At 42.9% G+C, this 22,553-nt stretch overlaps 1 protein-coding gene across 1 annotated transcript; it reads right to left on the bottom strand.

The window, feature by feature from the left end:
• Positions 1-7,034: 7,034 nt before the first annotated feature.
• Positions 7,035-22,353, bottom strand: LOC119386002 (uncharacterized). The gene is made up of 5 exons (XM_049412069.1): positions 21,685-22,353; positions 18,481-18,715; positions 16,900-16,966; positions 14,023-14,185; positions 7,035-7,265 (listed from the first exon to the last, which is right to left on the bottom strand). Exons 1-5 carry the CDS (start codon positions 22,314-22,316, stop codon positions 7,109-7,111), a joined length of 1,254 nt encoding a protein of 417 aa, XP_049268026.1. The 5' UTR covers positions 22,317-22,353; the 3' UTR covers positions 7,035-7,108.
• Positions 22,354-22,553: the final 200 nt, after the last annotated feature.

Below are 22,553 nucleotides of genomic sequence, written 5' to 3'. Positions count from 1 at the left end.
CATTAAAGAACCAACATGGTCTGCGGGGTGCCGCATAATCATAACGCGAATTTAAATTCTTTTCTCTTCTTTTTTTTTTTTTTTTTGCTCTGACCCTTAAGGAGAACCACTGGCTTGCGTTCGTTCGGACAGTGTATTTTATCCAAGAAATGGCTGCCTCTTGTACATGAAATAATATTTTTATAATTGGAATTGGTGTCGCGAATTGAAGTGCGGACGCCCGTGAATTTCATCGCACAGACTTTGGAAATGAATATCCCAACTGAGGTCGCCCTGAAAATTTGTTCAAGGTGGTTACAGCTTACGAACGCAACAATCCGCCGATTTCAACATGCGCCTTAAAATTGTTTCAGTACTTAATTAGCGCCCTTGAGTCAATGAACCACTAACTCACTTTATTTTAGTTTTAATGGACAGCCGGTGCACCTAACAGTTTACTTTTCGCGTGTTTTCATTTCATCACGTTAATATTAGCTTTTAAATGTTACTTTCGGTCTTCCTCTAAACATCCGTCATTTCTAACGGCACGAGAATAAATATCATCGGCTGAATGTTCGCATATCATCAAAGAAAATCGCAAAGTGCTCAGGTTGTGGGACCTAACTGGTGTTTTGAAAAAACACAAGAAAAAGTGGTCGTAATCAGGCATCGCTTCATCCCATAACTCACACGCGCCCACCTTGAGTGTTCTGTCTACCCCGCTCACCCCCCGCTCACCTTCCTTCCTGCATCGCTGCAGGCTAAAATAAGGCCACGCGTAAATTGTCACCAGCCAGCACCAATTTTCCATTTGCGTTGTCGGTTTAAAGCGTTGCATTATTGGCGAATAATAAATCACGCAGAAAGCGTAAACAGCGCTTTTTTTACTGAGTCCGTCGTTCGCCATAGGGAAGGGGAAGCCTTCAATGGCGGCACAGTCTCTTACTCAAAGATGGAAGCTTCCTGTAGATAGATAGATAGATAGATAGATAGATAGATAGATAGATAGATAGATAGATAGATAGATAGATAGATAGATAGATAGATAGATAGATAGATAGATAGATAGATAGATAGATAGATAGATAGATAGATAGATAGATAGATAGATAGATAGATAGATAGATAGATAGATAGATAGATAGATAGATAGATAGATATAGATAGATAGATAGATAGATAGATAGTATAGATAGATAGATAGATAGATAGATAGATAGATAGATAGATAGATAGATAGATGACAAGGAAGTCAACTCGGAGTGATCTCCAGTTGTATACCCTATACTATATACTTGGGCAGGGGAAATAATGAAAGAGACGGGTATAAGATGACACTACAAAGTCACTATGGCTGTGGAAATGTCCAACTAATACACAAGAACAGTTCAATACGCAACCATAACGCGCTAATAAATGCTTTACCTATTTTCAAATATCGAAATAATTAGGAACAGTAAAGCACGTACTTCAAACGGTGCACAGCTTCTCTACGACGCTGCATTTTAAAGAACAATAGACCTTTCCAGATAACACAGCGCCGCACCTTCCCCGTAGTTGTAAGGCGCAAGGCACCGTGGGAGTCGAACCGGCGTCCTCGAGCCTAGCAGCGCCACGCCGTAGCCGCTGCGCTAACACGGCAGGTAGCTCCTCTTTAATAAATTCAAGACGGCCACACAATGCTGAAGCACGCAAGAATTTATTTAGCCGGCGTTGACTTGTGCAACCTCCAGTAAAAAAGATCCGCACGAGTACATCGTTTCTATATCTGATCAATATAATTTCCGTAACATCCTTTATCGACCCCTTTCATCTTTACGTTGTTCGTGTTTCGTTCTTTTTTTTTCCTTTTCTGGTATTTATGCCGCGGTATTGTTTATTTCTACACGTCTTTCTTTTACCCCGTCACCTATATATATATGGTATTTATTCGGAATTGTAAAATTATGTTCTTTGTATCTGTCGCCTTTTGTTCCTTGCGCTGTTTTCATTTTGTATTCCCTCTTACTCTATGCCCTGCTGTACAGGCCTTCGAGTTTTATTAAATATAGAAATAAACAATGCCCTCAAATCAGCAATAATCCAATAACACGCAATATTTATTATCACACGGGGGAATATAATGTCGTTGCGATATTTTTAACATGGTCTGACTTTTGTAATTCGACAGTATAGTGCAACGTCACCGAACATGGAGCACAAATTGGGGGCAGCGCAGCAAAATTACTTTGGTGCGTCCGAAAGAATGCGCGAATCGTGACTCGGTGAGGATTAGTAGCCTTTGGAAATCAGCGATAAGATACCTCCTCCCGTAGATGGACGGATGGACGCAAAACTTTACTGAAAAATCTAAAGGTGCGCGACTCAGCGCGCAGCGGGCTGTTCCCACGTTGCGACAGTCAAGCCAAGCCCGATCACCGCACCGTGGGCCCTCTGGACAGCCCACAGATGATCCATATTAATACCTATGCATGCCGCCAGTACTACAGTAATGACGTGAAATTAAGCATCCCTCTACGACGGGCAAAAACCATTGTGTATACAATGTTCATAAATCAAAAGGAAAGAAAGCAACGGACATAAGCCTGCTCACGAAAGTTCACTGTCGGCTCATGTCAGGCAACAGAGAGTTTAGCTGAGCGTTTACTGCCCACTCCGCTCATGCCGGCGTATTTTAACGAGTCGCATGCCGCCTCTCAACGAGGGAGCAACGGTCATGCTGGCAACTAAACGCGTAGGACACTATGCCAGCTACGACGCTATACGTCGATCGAGAGGAGCATGAGAGTCCATCCTCTAGCATGTTCGTCGTTTTTGCAGGCGTGATGACGCACATCGCTCCTGCCTCGCGGTGACGTCATTAAAATATATATATATATATATATGAGCCCTTTCTTCACCAGGAAAATGGGGGCAGGCAAAGGTGTCAGCACCCGACATGCTGCTTTTATTTATTTATTTATTTATTTATTTATTTATTTATTTATTTATTTATTTATTTATCATTACGCTATGCTCCATCTTAACTTCTTATGTGTTGTTTGAACAAAATGTGTCAGCTAACGTTTCCGTTTGAAAGAAAGTCTTTCCCATATCTCATATATGGGTAATTTCTGAAGGCATTTGGTGTCAGGATTCGACAAACACATCTATAATGATCTCCACAATGACTAAAGACGCCGATCCTGAAGCATAGAGTTCTGTTCCGCCGTTGTTACATCATAAGGTGACCGCATGGGGCGTCCACGAAAAAAAAAAAATATGCTCAAGACCAGTCACGTACGTCTGTGTAGCTTACCCAAACAAAGCGTTATTAATCTCGATGGGCGAGAAAATAACGCTCAGCAATGTCACAAACAGTCACAGAGTCATAAAAAAAAATATGGGACGTAGACTGTCATGTGCGGGCCTCGGGCCGCAAGCGAAAGGCCGGCGGGCCGCGTGTTTGAGACCCCTGGCATATACTATACATGACTATGCTTGTCCTATATTTTTTAATCTTTTTCTTTAGTCTGTGTCTTTCTACCTCTTTCTCTTTGTGTCTATTTGTTTCTCTGTCCTTTATCTTTTTCTGCTTTCTTTCCTTTCTTTCTCTCTCTCTGTACTCGCTCTCCCCTCCTCCTTTCTCTCCTCACCCTCACATTCCTTTCCCACCCCCTTGCTATCCTATATTATACAAGGCTATGCGATGCTCTGTTGGCGTGCCTGGATAGCCGAGTGGTTACGACGCTCTCCTACGGGTCATGGGGACGCGCGTTTGAATCCCGCCTCGCCAAGAATTCCTTTCTTTTTCTTTGTATCACTTTCTCTCTCTCTGTTTCTCTCCCTTTCTTTCTTTCTTTCTCTCTCTCTCTCTCTATGTTACTCGTTGTTTCGCCCATCAGAGTTATTGCATCCTACGCCGGAAAAATCGGCGCACGTGAAGCAGAAGAGGAAGGTGATGACGAAGAGAGCGCGCGCCGTTCATGATGACGATAATTTTCTATCTACGACACACGGCAAACCCAGTCGGCCATAAAAGCTATGCTGTAAAAAAAGGAGGGCTGAAATCACCCTGTCGGCACCGAACCGCAGGCCCGAGTTGGAAGCTTTCATTTACGACCGTGGTTCGGGCAGATACATTTAGATCCACGCTTCCCTTTTGCAACAAGTCGACTCAATCCTTTTTCGTATATGTTTCACTGCCGGTGAAATGAAAGCGAATCCGCCTCATCTATCACTGCCAAACGGAAAGGCGGTTGCAGGGCACCGCGGAAACGGCGACGGTTTGCCCTTCGGGAGGTCGAAAGAAAAGCGATGCCGGCGAGAAACGCGACGATACAGTGACGGTGAGCAGGAAGTTCGTCGTGACCCATTCCACCCAAGCCTTGTTTTGTTCCGGCCCCCGCCTCGCTGGAGCTGAAAATTCGGTCCGTGTAGTGACGCACGTATACTTGATGACATAGTGTCACAAGGGCCAGATATCGAGGTCAGCTGCCCCTCCTGTATACGTCGTAAGGGCCACAACGCGGACACAAAGCAGCACTCTGTTTATATGGGAGCACAACGATTCGTTTCAGTGCTCTCATTCTATCTTATTTAGTTTTTACGCTAAACGCGATTTCGCAGCGCAGAGAGATACAGAGCATCGTGGAGCTCAAAGTTTCAAGCTGATACCTTTTTACATGTGTGATACATTTCACAAGCACTATACGAAAGCGTACATCAATACATTTTAGACCCCAGTAATTAGTTGACACTTCGTCGCAGCGAGAACGTGCGTATGCTTTGGAATATTTTCGTTTCGCGCACTGTACTGTGTGTTCTAACGGCGACCGCCGACAAAACCACGTGGAATATGTAACGCAACCTTCGCATTCGGATAACTAGGCAAGAATCACTTCGGGATCAACTAAGTCTGACTGCAAGAACCGTGATAGAACATTTAAAGCGGTTGGCTGGGTCAACTGGAACACAGAATTTTGATGCACTTCCAGCGCACAAAGAAACAAAAAACATACGCGTACACAGAAAGGCAAAAGAGCAGTACGAACCCAGCGTTCTCACTGTTCTTGTTGCGTTTGTGTGTCCGCGTCTTCTTTCTTTTCTCGTGTGCGCTGGAAATGCCTTAAAATCAGTGACAGAGCAGATTTGGGCAAGATACTTCAAAACTGCGTTGAACATGAGTTTCTTAATATTGCACGAAAAATAAAGTATTTCGTTGTTTTGAAGATACTCCCAAGATGCATTCTCTTGCATCGCAATTGGTTGTGTCTAACAAAGAAACGAGGCCCTCTGAAAAATTCCCTTCTCTCACGAGATAAGCTGTTTCTCGAACTCCTCATCCGAGAGCTTGTCTTTATGTTCTTTCTCAAAAAAAACAACTTCCAGTGCTAGGAAAGGCGCTCCACTTGATGCGTTATAGTAGAAGGGACGGCTACATGATACCGTAGATAGAGTTCGTGAAGCGCCGGGCATTTTAAAATATCTGAGACTTCCCTTACCTTGTTTTTGCACAGGTACACGGATAGCACGCAGGCAGCTGAAGTCCTTTCATCTTTGGCAGGCGTCGACTCCGCAGTCAGGAAAAAAAAAAAAAAGTGATTTCGCACTGCTGCGGAGTGCTGCTCTTCCGTTCACTCGAGGCATAGTCGCGGCAATGCTGTGATTTCATCCCTCACGAGTTCGATCACTTTATCTCTTTGAATTCGTTTGACAAGTGTACGCAAACTTGGGCACACTGTTAAAAATATTGCCGTAATCATACACTAAAACAACACGTTAACTCTTGATGCCAGCATGTTACCCATTACGGCACAAGACACTACCGAAGCCGTAGTTACTTCCAAACATTGCCAATGCCGTACCTCCAGGATCTGCTTTTGAAGCCGTAGTGTTCCTTAACGTTACGATTAATGTACCACAAACAAGTAGCTCAGAAGCCGTACTTATTCATCGACATTAGCGATGCCGTACCACACCAAACTGCTATTGAAGCCGTAGTTACTTACAAACATTACCAATGCCGTAGCTAAAGGATCGACTTTTGAAGCCGTAGTGTTTGTTAACGTTACGATTACTGTACCACAAGCAAATAGCTCTGAAGCCGTACTTATTTATCAACAGTAGCGATGCCGTACGACATCGAACTGCTATTGAAGCCGTCACACTTCAGAACATTGCCAATACTGTATCACAAGCAAAGTTGTTTAAATCCGTTATTATGTACAGCCGCTGCCACGTCTGTGTAGAGCACGCGAGCAGCCGGTATTTTCTCTGCGGGGCGACACCTTGAGGCAGTCTCGGGCTCTGACGTGGTGTGTCAGGAGCATGGGCGGGCTAGCAGTCAGGCTGACCACGTCAGAGCCCGAAACTGCCTCAAAGTGTCGCCCCGCAGCGCAAAAACAGGCTGCTCGCGCGCTCTACACAGACGTGGCCGCGGCTGTACTGATCTTGTCGATGTCGTACGATGGGTAAATTGTTACATAAATATAGCGTGCAAATTCGGAGTTGATAGCGTACCTGGCACATGCAGGATCTAACATCTGAACCATGGTGCAGTTGTATGGAAACTAATTAATTTGTATTGTTGCTGTGTGGTAAGAGCAGCTTTTATTGAATATTCGAAGTACCATCAAGTGATGCAACCTAAATAGATGGGAAGGACGGCACCAAATGCACCAGTGACTGAAATAGATGCTCTTTTGTCTCATGCAGCATTCATTTGTATCAATATATAGGCCTCTATGCCCTTGTGAAAACTACTGTTGTAGTCCTTTGTTAAGTGGTCTAATTAAAGCAGAATTCAGAGTGAGAGCTCATAAAAAAAGAATATGCTAAAATAACAATAATTATTAAAGCAGTTTGGCTCTCAAATGATGAGCTTTCTCATTTTCCTTTCAAACACCTTCAAATGTTTTACATGTAGTAACCAGTGATATCTTAATAAGGTTACATGAATATTCACGATAGTGTTTCTAAAGAAAAAACACAGAAAGGTCACGTGTAAGTTGTATTATATTTCAATACGAATACATTGTTCATCTGTGGATTGCACATACTTTGTGCAAGAACAAACTAGGTTGAACCCACTGTTGCTTGGGCCATCAGAGGAGCTGAAAGTGAAAAGCAAAAAGTGTAAGTCATTACCTCAAGTCAGCCAAACAACAAAATATAGACTCACAGAGCTCCATTTTTTGTTAAAAATGGCAATATCTGCGCAGGCCGCCAGAACCTTCGATCGGGTTCCTCGGTGTCGCTTGGTTTCTTGTCTAGTGCCATCCTCTTGGCATATGCCAACAAGGTACCTGGAATAAACATGAGGCATGCCATGTGACAGATGTACTAAAAAACAGCAATGCAAAGAACAATCACTGTCACACGTTGCTTGTAACCGAAGGTTTATATCACACAATAGGGGGTTAGGAGTCCCTATAAAATAGTGTCAAAGCCAGTGCGCGCGCCCGAGACGTTAGGGTGGTCGTTGGGCACGTTATTGCTCAAATTTAGGGGAGCCCCAATGCCTGCCTATAAAGCTTTGCATCAAACGAACATGGCAGCACCTATAGAAGCAATGGTTTTCGGACAAGACCATTAACCTGACTTCTCGACAACTGATAAAGTTCTGAATAAATAAATACTGGATAGTTTTTGGAGTCATTTGAAAACTCCCTAATGTAAAGTGTGGCACGACATTTAGCCCCTTACCCTCACCCTACATTAAGCTACAGATGTTTCAGCAGACACATGTGATCATCTATCCAAATAAGTAGCAGGCTGTGTTCAGATAAGAACGTCGGTGCATGTCCACGGACCCCCTTTAATTTCACTGAAAAAAATATATTTTGCGGTTCAAGTCCCCAGGGCCACGAAACCATTGTTTGTTGTGCAAACAAAAATGTTTGCCTTAGTAAAAAAAATTCAGAAGTCTCCACTCAGCAGAACCGTTTTTTGCAAATTGAGTGAAAATGGGACTTAGACAAGGTCCTACTGTGAGTCTCAAAATTTTTCTTGGCATAGTACGAGTAAGGTATGTTTACCAATATCTTGCAGTTTCGTTGCCCATATATTGAAAAAAAAATCGCAAATGCGGCACATTGCTCAATAACGCTCTAGTTTCAGATTTTTTTGCTTTGCATCTATAATGCTCAGAACATCAAAAATTTCACAGAGTGTTGCCACGCATTATTTTAACAACTGTGATAAATATGATTGCCGAGAATGATGTCAAACGCAAACCAAAAATGCCGAAGTGAAGGCATGTCTTTAAAAATGCAATACTTTGAAATGCAATTAAAAAAGAAAGGCATCTTTGATTTTCTTTAATCTCCCAAGAATTAAAGCCCAGTGCGTGCTCTCACTTAATCTGTAAAACATGTATTATTTTTGTGAAATCAGAGTTACAAAGCCGCCAAAGTGCCTAAATTGGTGTTCCCGCGCAACCACTTAAATGAGCGAGCATGTAGCTATTGTTGCAATTGTCATGATTTTAGACCTTAAATATGTTCTCTCGTGTTAACGAAACACCAAGTTGACAGAAAAAAAGACGGAAGTGTTGCTTTAAAGTGCAAATTTGTACATATGCGTGTTTGTAGTAATCGTAGTATTGTTCCTAGCCAAAGCAATTATGGGAAAAAGTTCGTCTAGATGCACACTCAAGTCGGGTTTCTGCATGCAACAGTTTCTTCAGCCCCATGCACACAGGATGCGATACAGGCATTGAAAGAAAACTGGGTCCGTGCAGAAAGTGTCCTGGAGACGGCACCAACGATCTTCGCCTTCTTGCGCCTGGCGTAGGACGTCTGACAACGTTTCCCTTCACTGCCATCTTCAGAGGAGAAATTTCTGTTCAGTAAATGAAACTCTGCATCTTCAAACAGATCGTCGTAAAATGTACAGATGCATCTATGTCTGTTAAAAATTTTGTTCCTCAGCAAAATGCTGTTGAGGAGCTAAACTTCGTCATTTACTTCACAGAAATTTCTCCTCTGAAGATGGCGGTGAAGGGAAACGTCATTGTCGGATGTCCTACGCCAGGCGCAAGAAGGCGGAGATTGTTGGTGCAGTCTCCAGGACACTTTCTGCATGGACCCAGTCCTCCTTCAATGCCTGCCACACGTCCTGTGTGCATTGGGGCGGAAGAAACTGTTGCATGCAAAAACCCGACTCGAGTGTGCATCTAGACGAACTATTTTCCCATAATTGCTTTGGCTAGGAACAATACTACGATTACTACAAACACGCATATGTACAAATTTGCACTTTAAAGCAACACTTCCGTCTTTTTTTCTGTCAACTTGATGTTTCGTTAACACGAGAGAACATATTTAAGGTCTAAAATCATGACAATTGCAACAATAGCTACATGCTCGCTCATTTAAGTGGTTGCACGAGAACATCAATTTGGGCACTTTGGCAGCTTTGTAACTCTGATCTCACAAAAATAATACATGTTTTTACAGGCTAAGTGAGAGCACGCACTGGGCTTTAATTCTTGAGAGGTTAAAGGAAATCAGATGCCTTCTTTTTTGAACTGCATTTCAAAGTATTGCATTTTTAAAGACATGCCTTCACTTATGCATTTTTGGTTTGCGTTTGACATGATTCTCGGCAATCATATTCACCACAGTTCTTAAAATAATGCGTGGCCACACTCTGGGAAATTTTTGAAGTTCTGAGTATTATAGATGAGAAGCAAAAAATATGAAACTAGAGCGTTATTGAGCAATGTGCCATATTTGCGATTTTCTTTTATTATACGGGCAACAAAACTTCAAGATAACAATATTTAGTAAACATACATTACTCGTACTATGCCAAGAAAAATTTTGAGACTCACAGCTACAATGTTTATTTTGTAGGACCTTGTCAAAGTCCCATTTCCGCTCAATTTGCAAAAAATGGTTCTGCTGAGTGGAGACTACTGAATTTCTTTTACTAAGGCAAACATTTTTTTTTTGCATAGCAAAGAATGGTATCGTGCCCCTGGGGACTCGAACGACAAAATATATTTTTTTCATTGAAATTAAAGGGGGTCTGTGGACATGCACCGACGTTCTTATCTGAACACACCCAGTACTAATGCACACTGCAATGCAAGATATAACAATGTTAAGCAGATGTAAGTTTCCTATTTTGCCTACATTGCTTGAAGTGTTACATACAGCAGTAGCTGGTGCCCTCATGTGGCATGAAAAGTTATGGATGTGACCAGCCATGTCACTCTGGAAAGGGGGCCATATTGTTAGAATAAACATGTCTGCCTGATGTGCGCACATGTTGCGTGTGTGCTTAATCCAGCTCATCCAACATGACCCGAAGCGCGTATTATCAATCCAAACATAACATGTTGTTAGAATGGTCTTCCATGGCGAACGTTAACTACATTTTTTTAGTGATGCCGTCGTTCCTGCCACCAGTCTCGCCATTCTCATCAAGATCCAATTCCAGAGAGGACTGGAGAAAATGGAACCTGAAGTTTGATATCTTTGAAGTAGCCACCACAAGGAAGATGACTGGACACGGCTCACACTGCTATACATGTCGGAGGGCCGGAACTCATGCAGAACTACCATACCCTCGCGTTTTTGTTGCCGGAGCAGAAATACAAAACACAGTGGAACGACCTGACCAGAACTTTGCCAAGTATCGCAACATGACTCATGCATCCTACGTCTTCCCAAACATGAACCAGACCAGGTCAAGCTTTCGAAGTATTTGCGAAGCAGTTTCCATTCAAGTGGATCAGTGTTCGTTTAGCACTGCATGTTATCGTGTGATCATGAATCGACTGGTCCTTGGAATTAACAACAGCGCACTCAGAGAGCATGAAGGGCCAATGCATGACGGCACAATTGTCAGATGTATGCGCTAGAAATGCAACCGGAGAAAAGCGAGGTGTTCGCACTGAATCGTCGCAACCAGGCAGTTTCACAACATGTTGACAAATGGGGAAAAACCCTGGGACGTGCACTGTCGTACCATCAGCTACCACAGCATCAACGTAATGCACAAAGAGCCTGCTCAAGGTGTGGTCAGCAGCAGCAGCAGCCACAGTGTCCAGCATTTGGTCAACAGTGTCGCAACTGTGGAAAATTCAACTGCTATGCTGCATTGTGTCAGCAGCCACCTCTGCTCCCATACCAGCCAAAGCAGCCACTTGTCATGCGAGCACTGCATAGAGACAATGAAGATGTACCTTTCTCATTATATGTGCTGACAGTTCCTGCTGTTTACTGCACGCCGTCATTGCTGCAGACGATCAAGGTAGATGGACATGATGTCTCATTCAAACTGGACATTGCATGGTTCTGGTGTGAACATCATTTTCACAAACGAACTGCATAAATGGCCCAATCTCCCAGTGCTCACTCATCCCCGTGCATGTGTAACCACCTACACTGGTGAACCACTGCCATTACAGGGAGAGTGCCTTCTTAAGTGCTGCACATAAGGCACATCAGCTACACTGAAATTCTGCGCAATTGATTTTCTAGCTGCTCCTATCTTGGGGCTAGACGCCTGCTGCAAGCTGAAGATTATTCAGCATGTCAGCCAACTGGACTGTAGCACGACTGTCGGCAGGCAAGCAAGAAATGAGACACCACAAAGCATCATTGAACAGTACAATGATGTATTTGAGGGAACAGGACATCTCCCGGGAGAATTCACAATAACTCTCAATGCAAATGCACAACTGTTCATAGCCGCACCACGTAAAATCCCATCGGCCATGCAAGACAAAGCCAAACAAGAATTACAGTGCCTGGAGGAAGAACATGTGATCACAAAGGTCACTGAACCCACAGATTGGGTCAGTCCAGTAGTTGTCATCACCAAAAAGGACGGCTCTCTTCAGATTTGCTTTGACCCCAGAAAGCTCAATGAGGCAATCAAGCGGCCGCACTACCAAATGCCAACATTCGAAACCCTCCTCTCAAAACTGCATGGCTCTCTGGTGTTAACCCTGCTCGACACCTGCATGCGTTTCACCACATGAGACTCGACAATGCCAGTTTTTGGCTGTGCACATTCACAACACCTTTTGGGCGCTACCGGTTTCTGGTGTTGCCATTCCTGAAATGTTCCAGCAGGCGACTGACCAAGTGTTCTCTTCAGAAAAGCACATTAACCTGTATTTTAATTATATTTGATTGCCTAAGGCTCAATGCTTAAACACTGCAAACAAATACGCCGAGTGCTAGAGAAGGCTTGCCAGGCCAACCTGAGGTTGAATAGAGACAAGCTAAAGCTGGCAGTGCCCAAAGTCAGCTACCAAATCTGCTGAAAAGCAGGTGGATTTAGAGCAGATCCAACCAAGTTAGAAGCCATCAGAATCCTCAGCCAGCCAATCGAGAGGAACTTCCATGCTTTCTTGGCATGGCTAACTTCCTGCCAAAGTTCACTCCACAATCAGCCCAACAAACACATCACTTGGGCTGCTATTGCACAAAGGCACAGCTTGGCTGTGGAATGCCAACATCGACAAATGTTTGAGGAGGCAAAGTGCTTGCTCTTGCAGGCTGCAGTACTTGCATATTTTGACTCAACCAAGGGGGCTGTTGATGCCCTGTCTGTTGATGCCAGCTCTTATGGTTTGGGAGCAGTACTGTTTCAGCACAGCAAGCCTGTTGCATATGCATCAGTAACACTTTCAAGTGCTCAACAGAAGTACACACAGATAGAGAAAGAACTCTTGGCTGTTACATACAGTGTAGAGCATTTTCACTACTTCGTGTACGGGTGTCCTGTCATTCAAAGCTGATCACTGACCCCTCCTTAGGCTTGTGCAGAAACCTCTCGTCGACTCTGTGTCTCCTAGACTCCAGCATCGCTTGCCATGCCTACAATCATAGGATATTCACTTGGTCTTTGTGCCTGGCTGACATCTCATTGCAGCAAATGCTCTCTCTAGAGCCCCTCTTGTCTCCATGTCCATAGACACATCTCTGGACACTCATCCATCAGTCTGCTTGCTTGTAGGTGCATATTGTGACACTCTCAGCCACATAAGTGCAAACAGCAGTGGACAGAACCCTTCAGATTGTCATCAAGTATGTACAAGATGACTGGATGGAAAAATGAAAAGTACACCCATGTGCTCAGTTTTGGGATTGCAGAGATGAGTTCAAGAGGGGCTGCTTTGCCGAGGGCTCTGCCTGGTGCTTCAAACAGCTGCCCAACCAGTGGCGCTCGAGAAACTGCATATGCATCATTTTGGCATCTGAGCATACAAAGTCAGGGCGTGAGAGGCTCTTCATTGGGCAGAGATGACACACGATGTGGAAAACATGGTAACGCACTGCATCACATGTAAATGCATCATGCCAGCCAAACACTACAAGCCATTGATGGATATCCCTCTGCCAACCCTGCCTTGGCAGAAATTGGGAATAGACCTATTATACCATGAACGATCACCACATTTACTTGTAACTGACTACTGCTCGAAGCATGTAGAAGTTGAACAACTGTCTACAACAACAAGTCGTGCAGTCATCTGCAGCCTCAAGAAGGTTTACGCCCGTTTTGGAATTCCACAAGAAATCGTGCCGGAAACCAGCACCCGTGTGACAGCAAAGCGTTTGCAAGCTTCAATGCCTCTTGGTCTATTCGGCACCACAAATCATCACCGCACTACCCCAGATCAAACGGACAAGCAGAGTGAGTCATCAGAACGATAATAAACACTCTCTGCTAGTCAGGAGAGGACCTGGACATAGTCCTTCTCAACTACTGAGCAACATCCCCGACCAAACTTCCATCCCCTGCCGAAATGCTTATAAGCCACCAAATTCGCACGTTGCTCCCTGTACATACAAACTTCCTAATCTCAAACTACGCAGCTAAAGCCCATCATCAAGGGCTTCAGGCCCTTCAATGCAGAACGCATAAGCATGGGGACCAACACACGTCGCCCAGGAAACCACTTGAGCCTGGACAACGGGTCTGGTTTAGACTGAACGATGAATGCAAAGTGGGCAGTGTCATGGCTTTGGGTGAAGAGCCATGTTCATTTATCATTGAAGACACCAATGAGCTAGGTAAGAAGCAAGAGACAGTTACCTCTGAAGAAATTCAAGTGTTGCACCTACGCGTGCAGCGTACTTGATGTTTAGGCAGTAGTGTACCGCAAACAAATACTCGATAGCCAGCTTCAACGTGATATCCGGCATGATCAGCTCCTTATCCACGAACAAGTGACATGTGCATTCGAAGATCGATTGACCTAGAAAAAAGCAAATATGCAATGAAAAAACAAATACTGGTATGTTTACACATGCTGGGCAGTGTTACACATGTATTCTCTAGAAGTTAGTAAGAATTGATTTTAGAAAAGTTTTACAGGGAGATGAGCCAACACCTGTATGTGGAAGTGGCACTATGAAAAAAAAAAACAAAATGAATAAGAATGTTGAATTATGAGGGTTCCGAACAATTCAAGAAGGGCCCTTAAATACTTTTCTTGTCACGAAACTCTTCTGTCACACTATGGAAGAGCTTCATACACTACTTGTTTCTTGTATCAGTGCCATGTGTTTAAGAAAATTATTCATTACGTGAGGCTTTCTGCTGTCCGCATGCCATGTATTTTACGAAATAAATAAAATGTCATGGTAACGAATTGTGCGAATTTCTGGATGAATTTCTTAACGACATTGATAACTCTACTGTGCAGTCAAACGGGAACATGTTTGCAGCTGAGGTAGAACGTCTAACTAACAAACACATTCTAACCAGTGCCATAACCTGTAATCATGCACGTATTGGTACAATAATACTTTAGAATGCCTGTCTGTCTGTATCGTTCCGCAAAGCACGCGTCCACTGACTCTCGTTTGGAAGTTTACACACTTGCATCTAACACCTATGTAGCCGCTCTCAAACACTCTAAAGAAACATTTTTATCAACCACATAACCATCTATGCTAATAACCAATGTCAGAAAATTCTGGTCAGTCATACATCCCCTTTCCGATAATTCCATCACTCTTAATGATAGTTTCGGTAACACTGTTCCAAAAAACCATTGCGCAGCTCTCTTGAATAATGTTTTCGTAAACAACCTCTCAAACTACCGATATTACTCTGCCTGTACTGAACAGCTATAACTTATATTTACCGATGCCTCCGATAATTATTGAGGTTACTGGTGTAATTTGACTAATGGATTCATTGAAGATGCATTCGTCACCTGGATTTCACAACATCAGAGCAAATTTTTTTAAAAACACATCTTCGTATAGCTCTATTGTATTAACTAAAATTTTCCAGCAATCACTCAACACATCATCTCTCCCACTCGCATGGAAAACAGGAAAAGTTATTCCTTTACACAAATCTGGAAGCAAAGCCTCACCTACAAATGATTGTCCCATATCATTAACTAGCACCTGCTGTAAATTATTAGAACATATCATTTCTACTAACCTGATAAATTTCCTTGAATCTAACTCATTTTTTACACATTCACAACACGAATTTCGCAAAACCTTATCTTGTGAATCTCAGTTATTGTCTTTCACTCAAACTACACCAGATACTTGGCCGTTCTTCCCTTGTTGATTACGTTGTTTTAGACTTTTCAAAAGCATTTTATAAAGTAAGCCATAGACTTTTACTTAATAAGCTAAGCATACTAAACCTTGCCCGTAACCTTCTAAAATTGATTGAGTCGTTCCTCGTTAATTGTTCCCAGTTCGTAACAGCTAATGATCGTGACTCACCACTTAGTATCGTTCAGTCCAGAGTACCGCAAGGCTTGGTCCTGGGACCTCTTTTATTCCTTATTTATATTAATGAATTAACTTCAGCAGTAACTTCTAATATACAATTTTTTGCCGGCGCCTGTGTAATTTTCAAAGAAATAACTACCCCACAAGATATAACTACTCTTCAGGCCGATCTTAATAACATCTGCAACTGGTGTCAACTGTGGCGAATGCAGCTTAACATGAACAAATGTAAATTTATGAGAATATCTGTCATCAAATAGCTATCTGCCTGTGTACCATCTGAATATCATTTCTTTAGAAACTACCAATTCATATAAATACTTAGGTGTACCTATAACATCTAACCTAACACAGAACAAACGGAATGAGTACATAACTAATCAAGCCAACCGTTTCCTTGGTTATTTGCGCCTTGGTTACTTGCTCCTAGTGGCGGGCGCTGGTTCCATATGAACTTGGAGTGGAAGTTTCGTGCCCAGATGAACGACTGTACTTAAAGTCTTCCACAAGTTCCCACTAATGTGCCCTCCCTCATCAACACCGCTGTTCAGCTATCAGCCATAAATTTCGCAATCATTTGAGGAATGGGCACTCAAAACTGGTGTGCAGCCACCAGCCATGAAAGCTAATTTTCATAAGTTGTGCTCGTGCTGGTCACACAGCCCACAGTACAATTGTTGCACATGGAAGTACACAGGCTGTCATCGAAATGTGCGCCTAAACAGTGCACTGTCAGTGACAGTGGTCATAAGACTACTGTATTATCACTCATGGTGTCTCTGCAAGATGAACTTTGAACTGGAGTTCTCACCTGCCCACACTGCGCTTATTGACTACATACATGCTTTTTAACTGCAGCTCAAGTCTGAACATGACTTTGTTCAAAATCCCTTGAACGAACTGTACTGCATTGACTTCGTTTTTTTTTTAATAATGCACCGCTTTACATGCACTTTTCTAATTAGGTTTACTTCTAATTTGACATCTGCTGTCCTGCTTGATGATAATCAGCTTCCAAACGTCATCACTTTCAATTAGACTATCAAGCAGTTATCGCTGTGGCAACAGTAGTATGTGGCGACATGCGCCATGTAGTCTTTCAGAGAATCCCATACATACTTTGCAATTATTGGCTTTGATATATGATAAAACTTGGAAATTTTGGTGCAGCTCATATTTTAAAACATTATAACTTTAAAAAGCTTACCGAGCGCAACTACAAGTGGACAAACTGGAAGGTTGTCAAGGAAATCGGCTGTCATCTCAGTAGATGCCTGAAACAAGAAATAATGTAGCAGCGGCTTAAATTGATCACAAATACATTTCAATTAATGAAACATTAGTATACATGTGAAATATATGTTAGTTCCGTTGAAGCACATTTGTTGTATAGGTCTGTTAGTGTCTAGACAAAGAAACCTGGCTATGAAATGAAAATTCAGACTAATCTTATAATTTTTAGTAATATAGAATTACTTTTATAATTTATGAATCGGTGTTTATTTTTACAGCCTAAGAATTCATGCGAGAGGAGCTGCTTGGCTATTAGGTCCCTATTTTTTCTCTGGATCTGTGTGTGCATGCTCAAAATGCAAAATAATCTAGGAGCACAGAAAGCATATTATTAAAATTATCCTGGAGGGTTTAAAACAAGACAGCATGGTGATTATTACTGAACTGCAGTTCGAAAATTTTCGAAAACTTCGTTCTTAAAATTCAGCTTCGTGAAACCAATAATGCACAATATTTAGCCGAGAGTTCCACTGCCATAACAACGGAAATATTTTCCGGTATCACTGTGTTTTCCGAATAATATTTTTCTATGCAGGAGCAATAAACTATATAAACACCTCGATTAGCACACTCAGGTCCCTCAAATTTGTGTGAAATGGCCTTAAGTATTGCCAGCCAACTTTATACATTACACACTATTGACTAATTTCTTGCGAATAAACAAACACTCGCCATAGTTGCAATGAAAAAAAGAACTTATCACGTTTCGAGACCACTACAGGTCTCTTGTTCACAAACATGTAACAATGTATGTGAACAAGAGACCCGTAGTGGTCTCGAAACGTCATAAATTCTTTTTTTCATTGCAACTATGGCGAGTCTTTGTTTATTCGCAAGAAATGTATGCCCCTTGCCAGATGGTGTTCAGTCGAATCCTGGACTATTGACTAATCTTGCCGGTCATGACACGGAAGTGAAAGAAAGACTCTGCAGATGTGCCCTCTGTAAAAAGTTCTGCGGACGCCCTTGAATTCAGTGTAGCCATTCGCAGTAAAATGGGTCCTTTAAAGCACATCCCCCTCAGCAATTCACATGTATGAGGGCCTAGTGCAATACTGCGCAACTTTAATGAAATATGTGCAACTACATAGTTACATGCATTACTTTTTCCGTGATGAAACGACACCAAAAATGTCACTGCCTGGGGCAACTTGCTAGCACTAGCGTGGTTCAGGGGTTCAATAGTTTACTCCCATGTAGCACTCCCAGTTTCAATTCTGTTACGAGCAAGATATCTTTTTATTATTAAGTGTGATAGCTGCAATATGAACACCAGCATGAGCTCATGGTTCCTGCTTGGCCAAACGCTTTGAAGAACTGCCTATTTGCCTGCATCCCCAGCTAATAAACTTCTTAGCAATGTTTCACCTATGCAGTAAAGATCGGAGAATGACCACTCACCAATCAATGGCTGCCAACATTGCACCCCATAACTGACAAACCGTGCATCAATGAGACTCACATGCAACTCATGTATGTTAACCGTGCCTCTCACCTCATTCACTTGTATCATTTGATTGAGGTCATCCTTGAAATAAGTGACTATTAGGGGTATTAGTCCTACTCTTCCAGCATCACTCTTTCCGAGGTTCATTTCTGCTTGACTTATCTTCAATGTCCACTCTAGAATAGCGTCATTTCCAGTGTTTGACCCAAAGAATGACGTCAGCAGCAGCACAACATCATTTGGCACGTTACTTAATTTTCCATCAAGTCGCACCCCTGTAAGTCTGAAAAAATTCAACACATCATAAAATGCAGTTCATGTAACCAAAGGCAATTCTTACAAATAGGGTAACAGAGATCCAGCCGAATTAGTGTATCACTAGAATTAATACATGCACAAACATGAGCCTGTTGTATTTTTGTTTTAGCACATGCCAACCATCTGTCTGCATTAACACATGGTTTTTCTAGATCGTGTTAAGCAAATAGAATGCTTGAAAGTTTAGTAACATGTCCATACCTGAGCATGTTACAACTGTCTTTCCTTTTCTCTCATCTGCACTTTTACAAGTAGTGAGCTTCCTCTATGAAAGCCATTTCCATTCGAACACCACTGAACAACTGATGAGCTACAGAGCAGGTTTACAAATAACTTATGGGTTTGCTCAACTTATATTTTCGTATTATTTAGTCCCAAAATGCTCACCCTATGCCCTTAAGCTTCCAAATTCATTATACATCAAGCATGTTTTAGTTAGGTTACATAGCCATATTGATATGTACTATGCGCGTCAAATGAAACCCGAACACCGGCAAGCCTTCGCAATGGTAGAGTGCGTGCCGTCCAGTTATCACCATGGACAGGCGCGCATATGCGCAGTGCGGTCAAACTGGATGCGTGCGCCTGTCAATGGTGGTGACAGAATGGCGTACACTACACCATACGAAGGCTTGCCGCTGTTCACATTTCATATGACATTTGACATGGCACCGAAGAGCGCAGGCACCTGCGCTCTTCGCAACTTTTCTGCAACTTTTCTGCAAGACGCAACTTTTCTGCAAGTTGTCCTTCGGAGCAACGAAATGGGCTTACTGTGTAATACTGAAATTTTTGCCCCCGCGTGAGGTGTGTTAGGTAAAGAGACGAAGAAGTCTGTTGAAAACGACTACCCGCTGTCCGTACAGGGGCAAGAGAACGAAACGTCCCTGGCCAGCTGTCAAATATGACCATGCCCTTTTTGGGCCGAGCTCCGCTAGCTCGATATGATTATTTCATGTTCAAGAAGTCCCCACCGCAACGCTCTATTCAAAATACCGTCGAGCTTCCGGTTAGTGCCCCACCACGGTGGTCTAGTGGTTATGGCGCTCGACTGCTGACCCGAAGGTCGCGGGATCGAATCTCGGCTGCGGCGGCTGCATTTTCGATGGAGGCGAAAATGTTTGAAGCCCGTGTACCTAGATTTAGGTGCACGTTAAAGAATCCCAGGTGGTCTAAGTTTCCGGAGCCCTCCACTTCGGCGTCTCTCATAATCATATCGTGGTTTTGGGACGTAAAAGCCCAACAGTGATTATATTATTACATTACCTCGTTGCCCCGGCGCTGGTTTTCTTCAGGCGCTGAAGAAAACCAGCGGTCAGCCACCCCCTGCCTACGCCACTGAACGCGTGCATATTTAATGAACCATGTCACTAGAAGCACAGGTGTGCAGTCTTCTTAGCGGCTCTTTCCTCGCCACAGTGTATTTTGGTCCGCAACCGAGCAAGGGCCACCCTCCAAGTCTTATCTGATTATCATTCACAGTAGGGGGGGGGGCACTTACTCAGGATTTTACGGTATATGTACTCCAGCCTCTGTATAGTTCCCGCTGAAGTGTAAATAAATATACTTTGGCACTCTTTTCTTTCCTCCTTTGAAATAATGTTTGGGATATGCAAAAATGAGGTGCTCCTTTTTGTAGCTGTTCTGCACTTATAGGTCCTTAAGCTGTAGCTATCTACAATTAAAACTTTAACGAAACAGTTTTACGAATTTCCCTGTCTAACGAAGAAATTTCCATTCCCCGGCAGGTACCCATAGGGTTCAATGTTGTCATCAACCCGAATTAACGAAAGTAACTTGGCAACTTGGCACCAAATCTGATTTAGTGATGCTTTCTTTTTGTAATAAATTAGCAAAAAACAGTGATTTCTTTATAATCATCCCACAGATCAGGTTTTCTTCGAGAATGCACTCTAAAGCTACCACAGTGAATTATTTAGCCACTTTAGTAACAATGTTTTATTTTGAGGAGGCTGCATGCAGTGCCCATTCACAGAAGGGACTCAACAGTCAGCAGCGCAATTACGTACCAGATGGCACTAGGGGTGGCAGCGGTTTATTATCCCTGATAATGATCCAACAAGAGCACTACGGTTGCTTTCATTATTCCATAATTTATGTTACAGAAGGCACTGAGTGTCTTCTCATAACTCTCTTGCTCAGCTGGCTTACACAATCACTGCATCTATTCTCAACATCTTTGGATATTGGCAGCCTTTCATAGATTCTCGTGTCAGTCTACCTGGCCTGCATCACCTAGATGCGGGAGGCTTATGTTCGGGCAATGCTCATGAGTTTTACACATGCACAGGCGTGAGCTGGCAGCAAATGCAATGTCATGGTAGCCTTTAGGAGTCACTATGTTATAATTCTAGATTTCGAAGAACTGAAAAAAAACACTTGATTTTACTAAATTTTCGAGTGTGCATGCATGGTTACCGTTCCGTTAAATTGAGTTCTAGCTGTATGTTAAAGCTAGAAGCTCGCCCTGTATCTATGAACATGAACAGGGAAAGTAGTACTGAGGACCTGACATTGCTGACTTAAATATAGCAGTCACTACTCCACAGAGACTTTATAGACTTTCTGTGTGCATCTTCAAAACAATCACAGACCTAAAACCAAATAAGTTCCTGTGGGTACTACACTAGCACTCAGTAAGGCACAGAAGTAGATGATGAAAGGCAATGACACTTCTGCTGAAATTGATGGTGACATTTTGAAATACATTTTTCGCTCAGCTTCTCATTTTCTCGGTGCTCCTGGCACAGCAGTCAACTGCAACAATCAATTATGAAGACGCTCACTACCACTGCCACAAGTTCTCAATTTACTTTTGTTTAACGTAAGAAACCACTTCATCTTATTTTTTCTGCTGGTACATTACACTTACAATATTAGTGAAAGTCCCTAATAGTTCACTGAAATGTATACCTGTGGAAATGGTCGAGAAGATGTTCTTTCTTGAACAGTAATGGCCACATCTGCTTTATCTCCTTCGCTGAGTGTGCTGGATCGGAAGAATTTATATCTGCTCTGATGAGAGGGTAGCATTCTCTCATTGCCTTCCTCTGGAGGGGGATGTCCTCTTCACAGGGCGCTTTTGATGCTTGCTGTGCCAAAACTTGCTTTGCCGATTCTATCTCATCGGGCATTAATGCGACAGTAGATGGCTGCCAATCAATGCAGCCATAAGAAGAATTTGAGGTTTGTTTCCTTATTTTTGCGGAAACAGAGAGCGCCTCTGAAAAACGCTTCGAGCCTCTTCGTGTGTTCTCAATTCGGGTCTCAATTTTGTAGGCAAGGCCTACTGAAGAAACCGGGCTTGACCCAGAAGCAGGATCACCGAGTGACCTCGGGTACTTGCTTACAGCATGGTTCGCAATGCTCCTGATTTCTTTTGCTGATGGCCGGTCCTTTACTTTTTGGCAGGCAGCAGCTATCATTCTTACTACTTCCTGCCTTTGTGGTGGCTTAAGAGTTTCAGCACTGTTCAACGCGTCTATCACATCATGGCTGAGGCTTTTCCACGGAAGTTCAACTCTCGAAACAAAAGACGGAGCCATGTCGGTGCTACTTGATGGGACTTTATTGACGTCTGGAAAACACAAAACATTGCCTTCAAATATTCTTACGATCCAATACAGACCACAGCAACACTATAGTATCTGGTATACAAAGTGTATCATAAATTACTGCGTGATTTTTCTATATAAGTAGCAATGTTTGAATACACTTGCCTGATATCCACTCTCCGTTGCATACCGTAAATGTGTGGGTGCCACTCTCAGCACTCTCCACCA

The sequence above is a fragment of the Rhipicephalus sanguineus genome, chromosome 1 (genome assembly GCF_013339695.2).
Source record: "Rhipicephalus sanguineus isolate Rsan-2018 chromosome 1, BIME_Rsan_1.4, whole genome shotgun sequence".
NCBI classification, from domain to species: domain Eukaryota; kingdom Metazoa; phylum Arthropoda; class Arachnida; order Ixodida; family Ixodidae; genus Rhipicephalus; species Rhipicephalus sanguineus.
The sequence above is the reverse complement of the archived record's forward strand: the minus strand, read 5'-3'. Positions and strand labels throughout refer to the sequence as shown.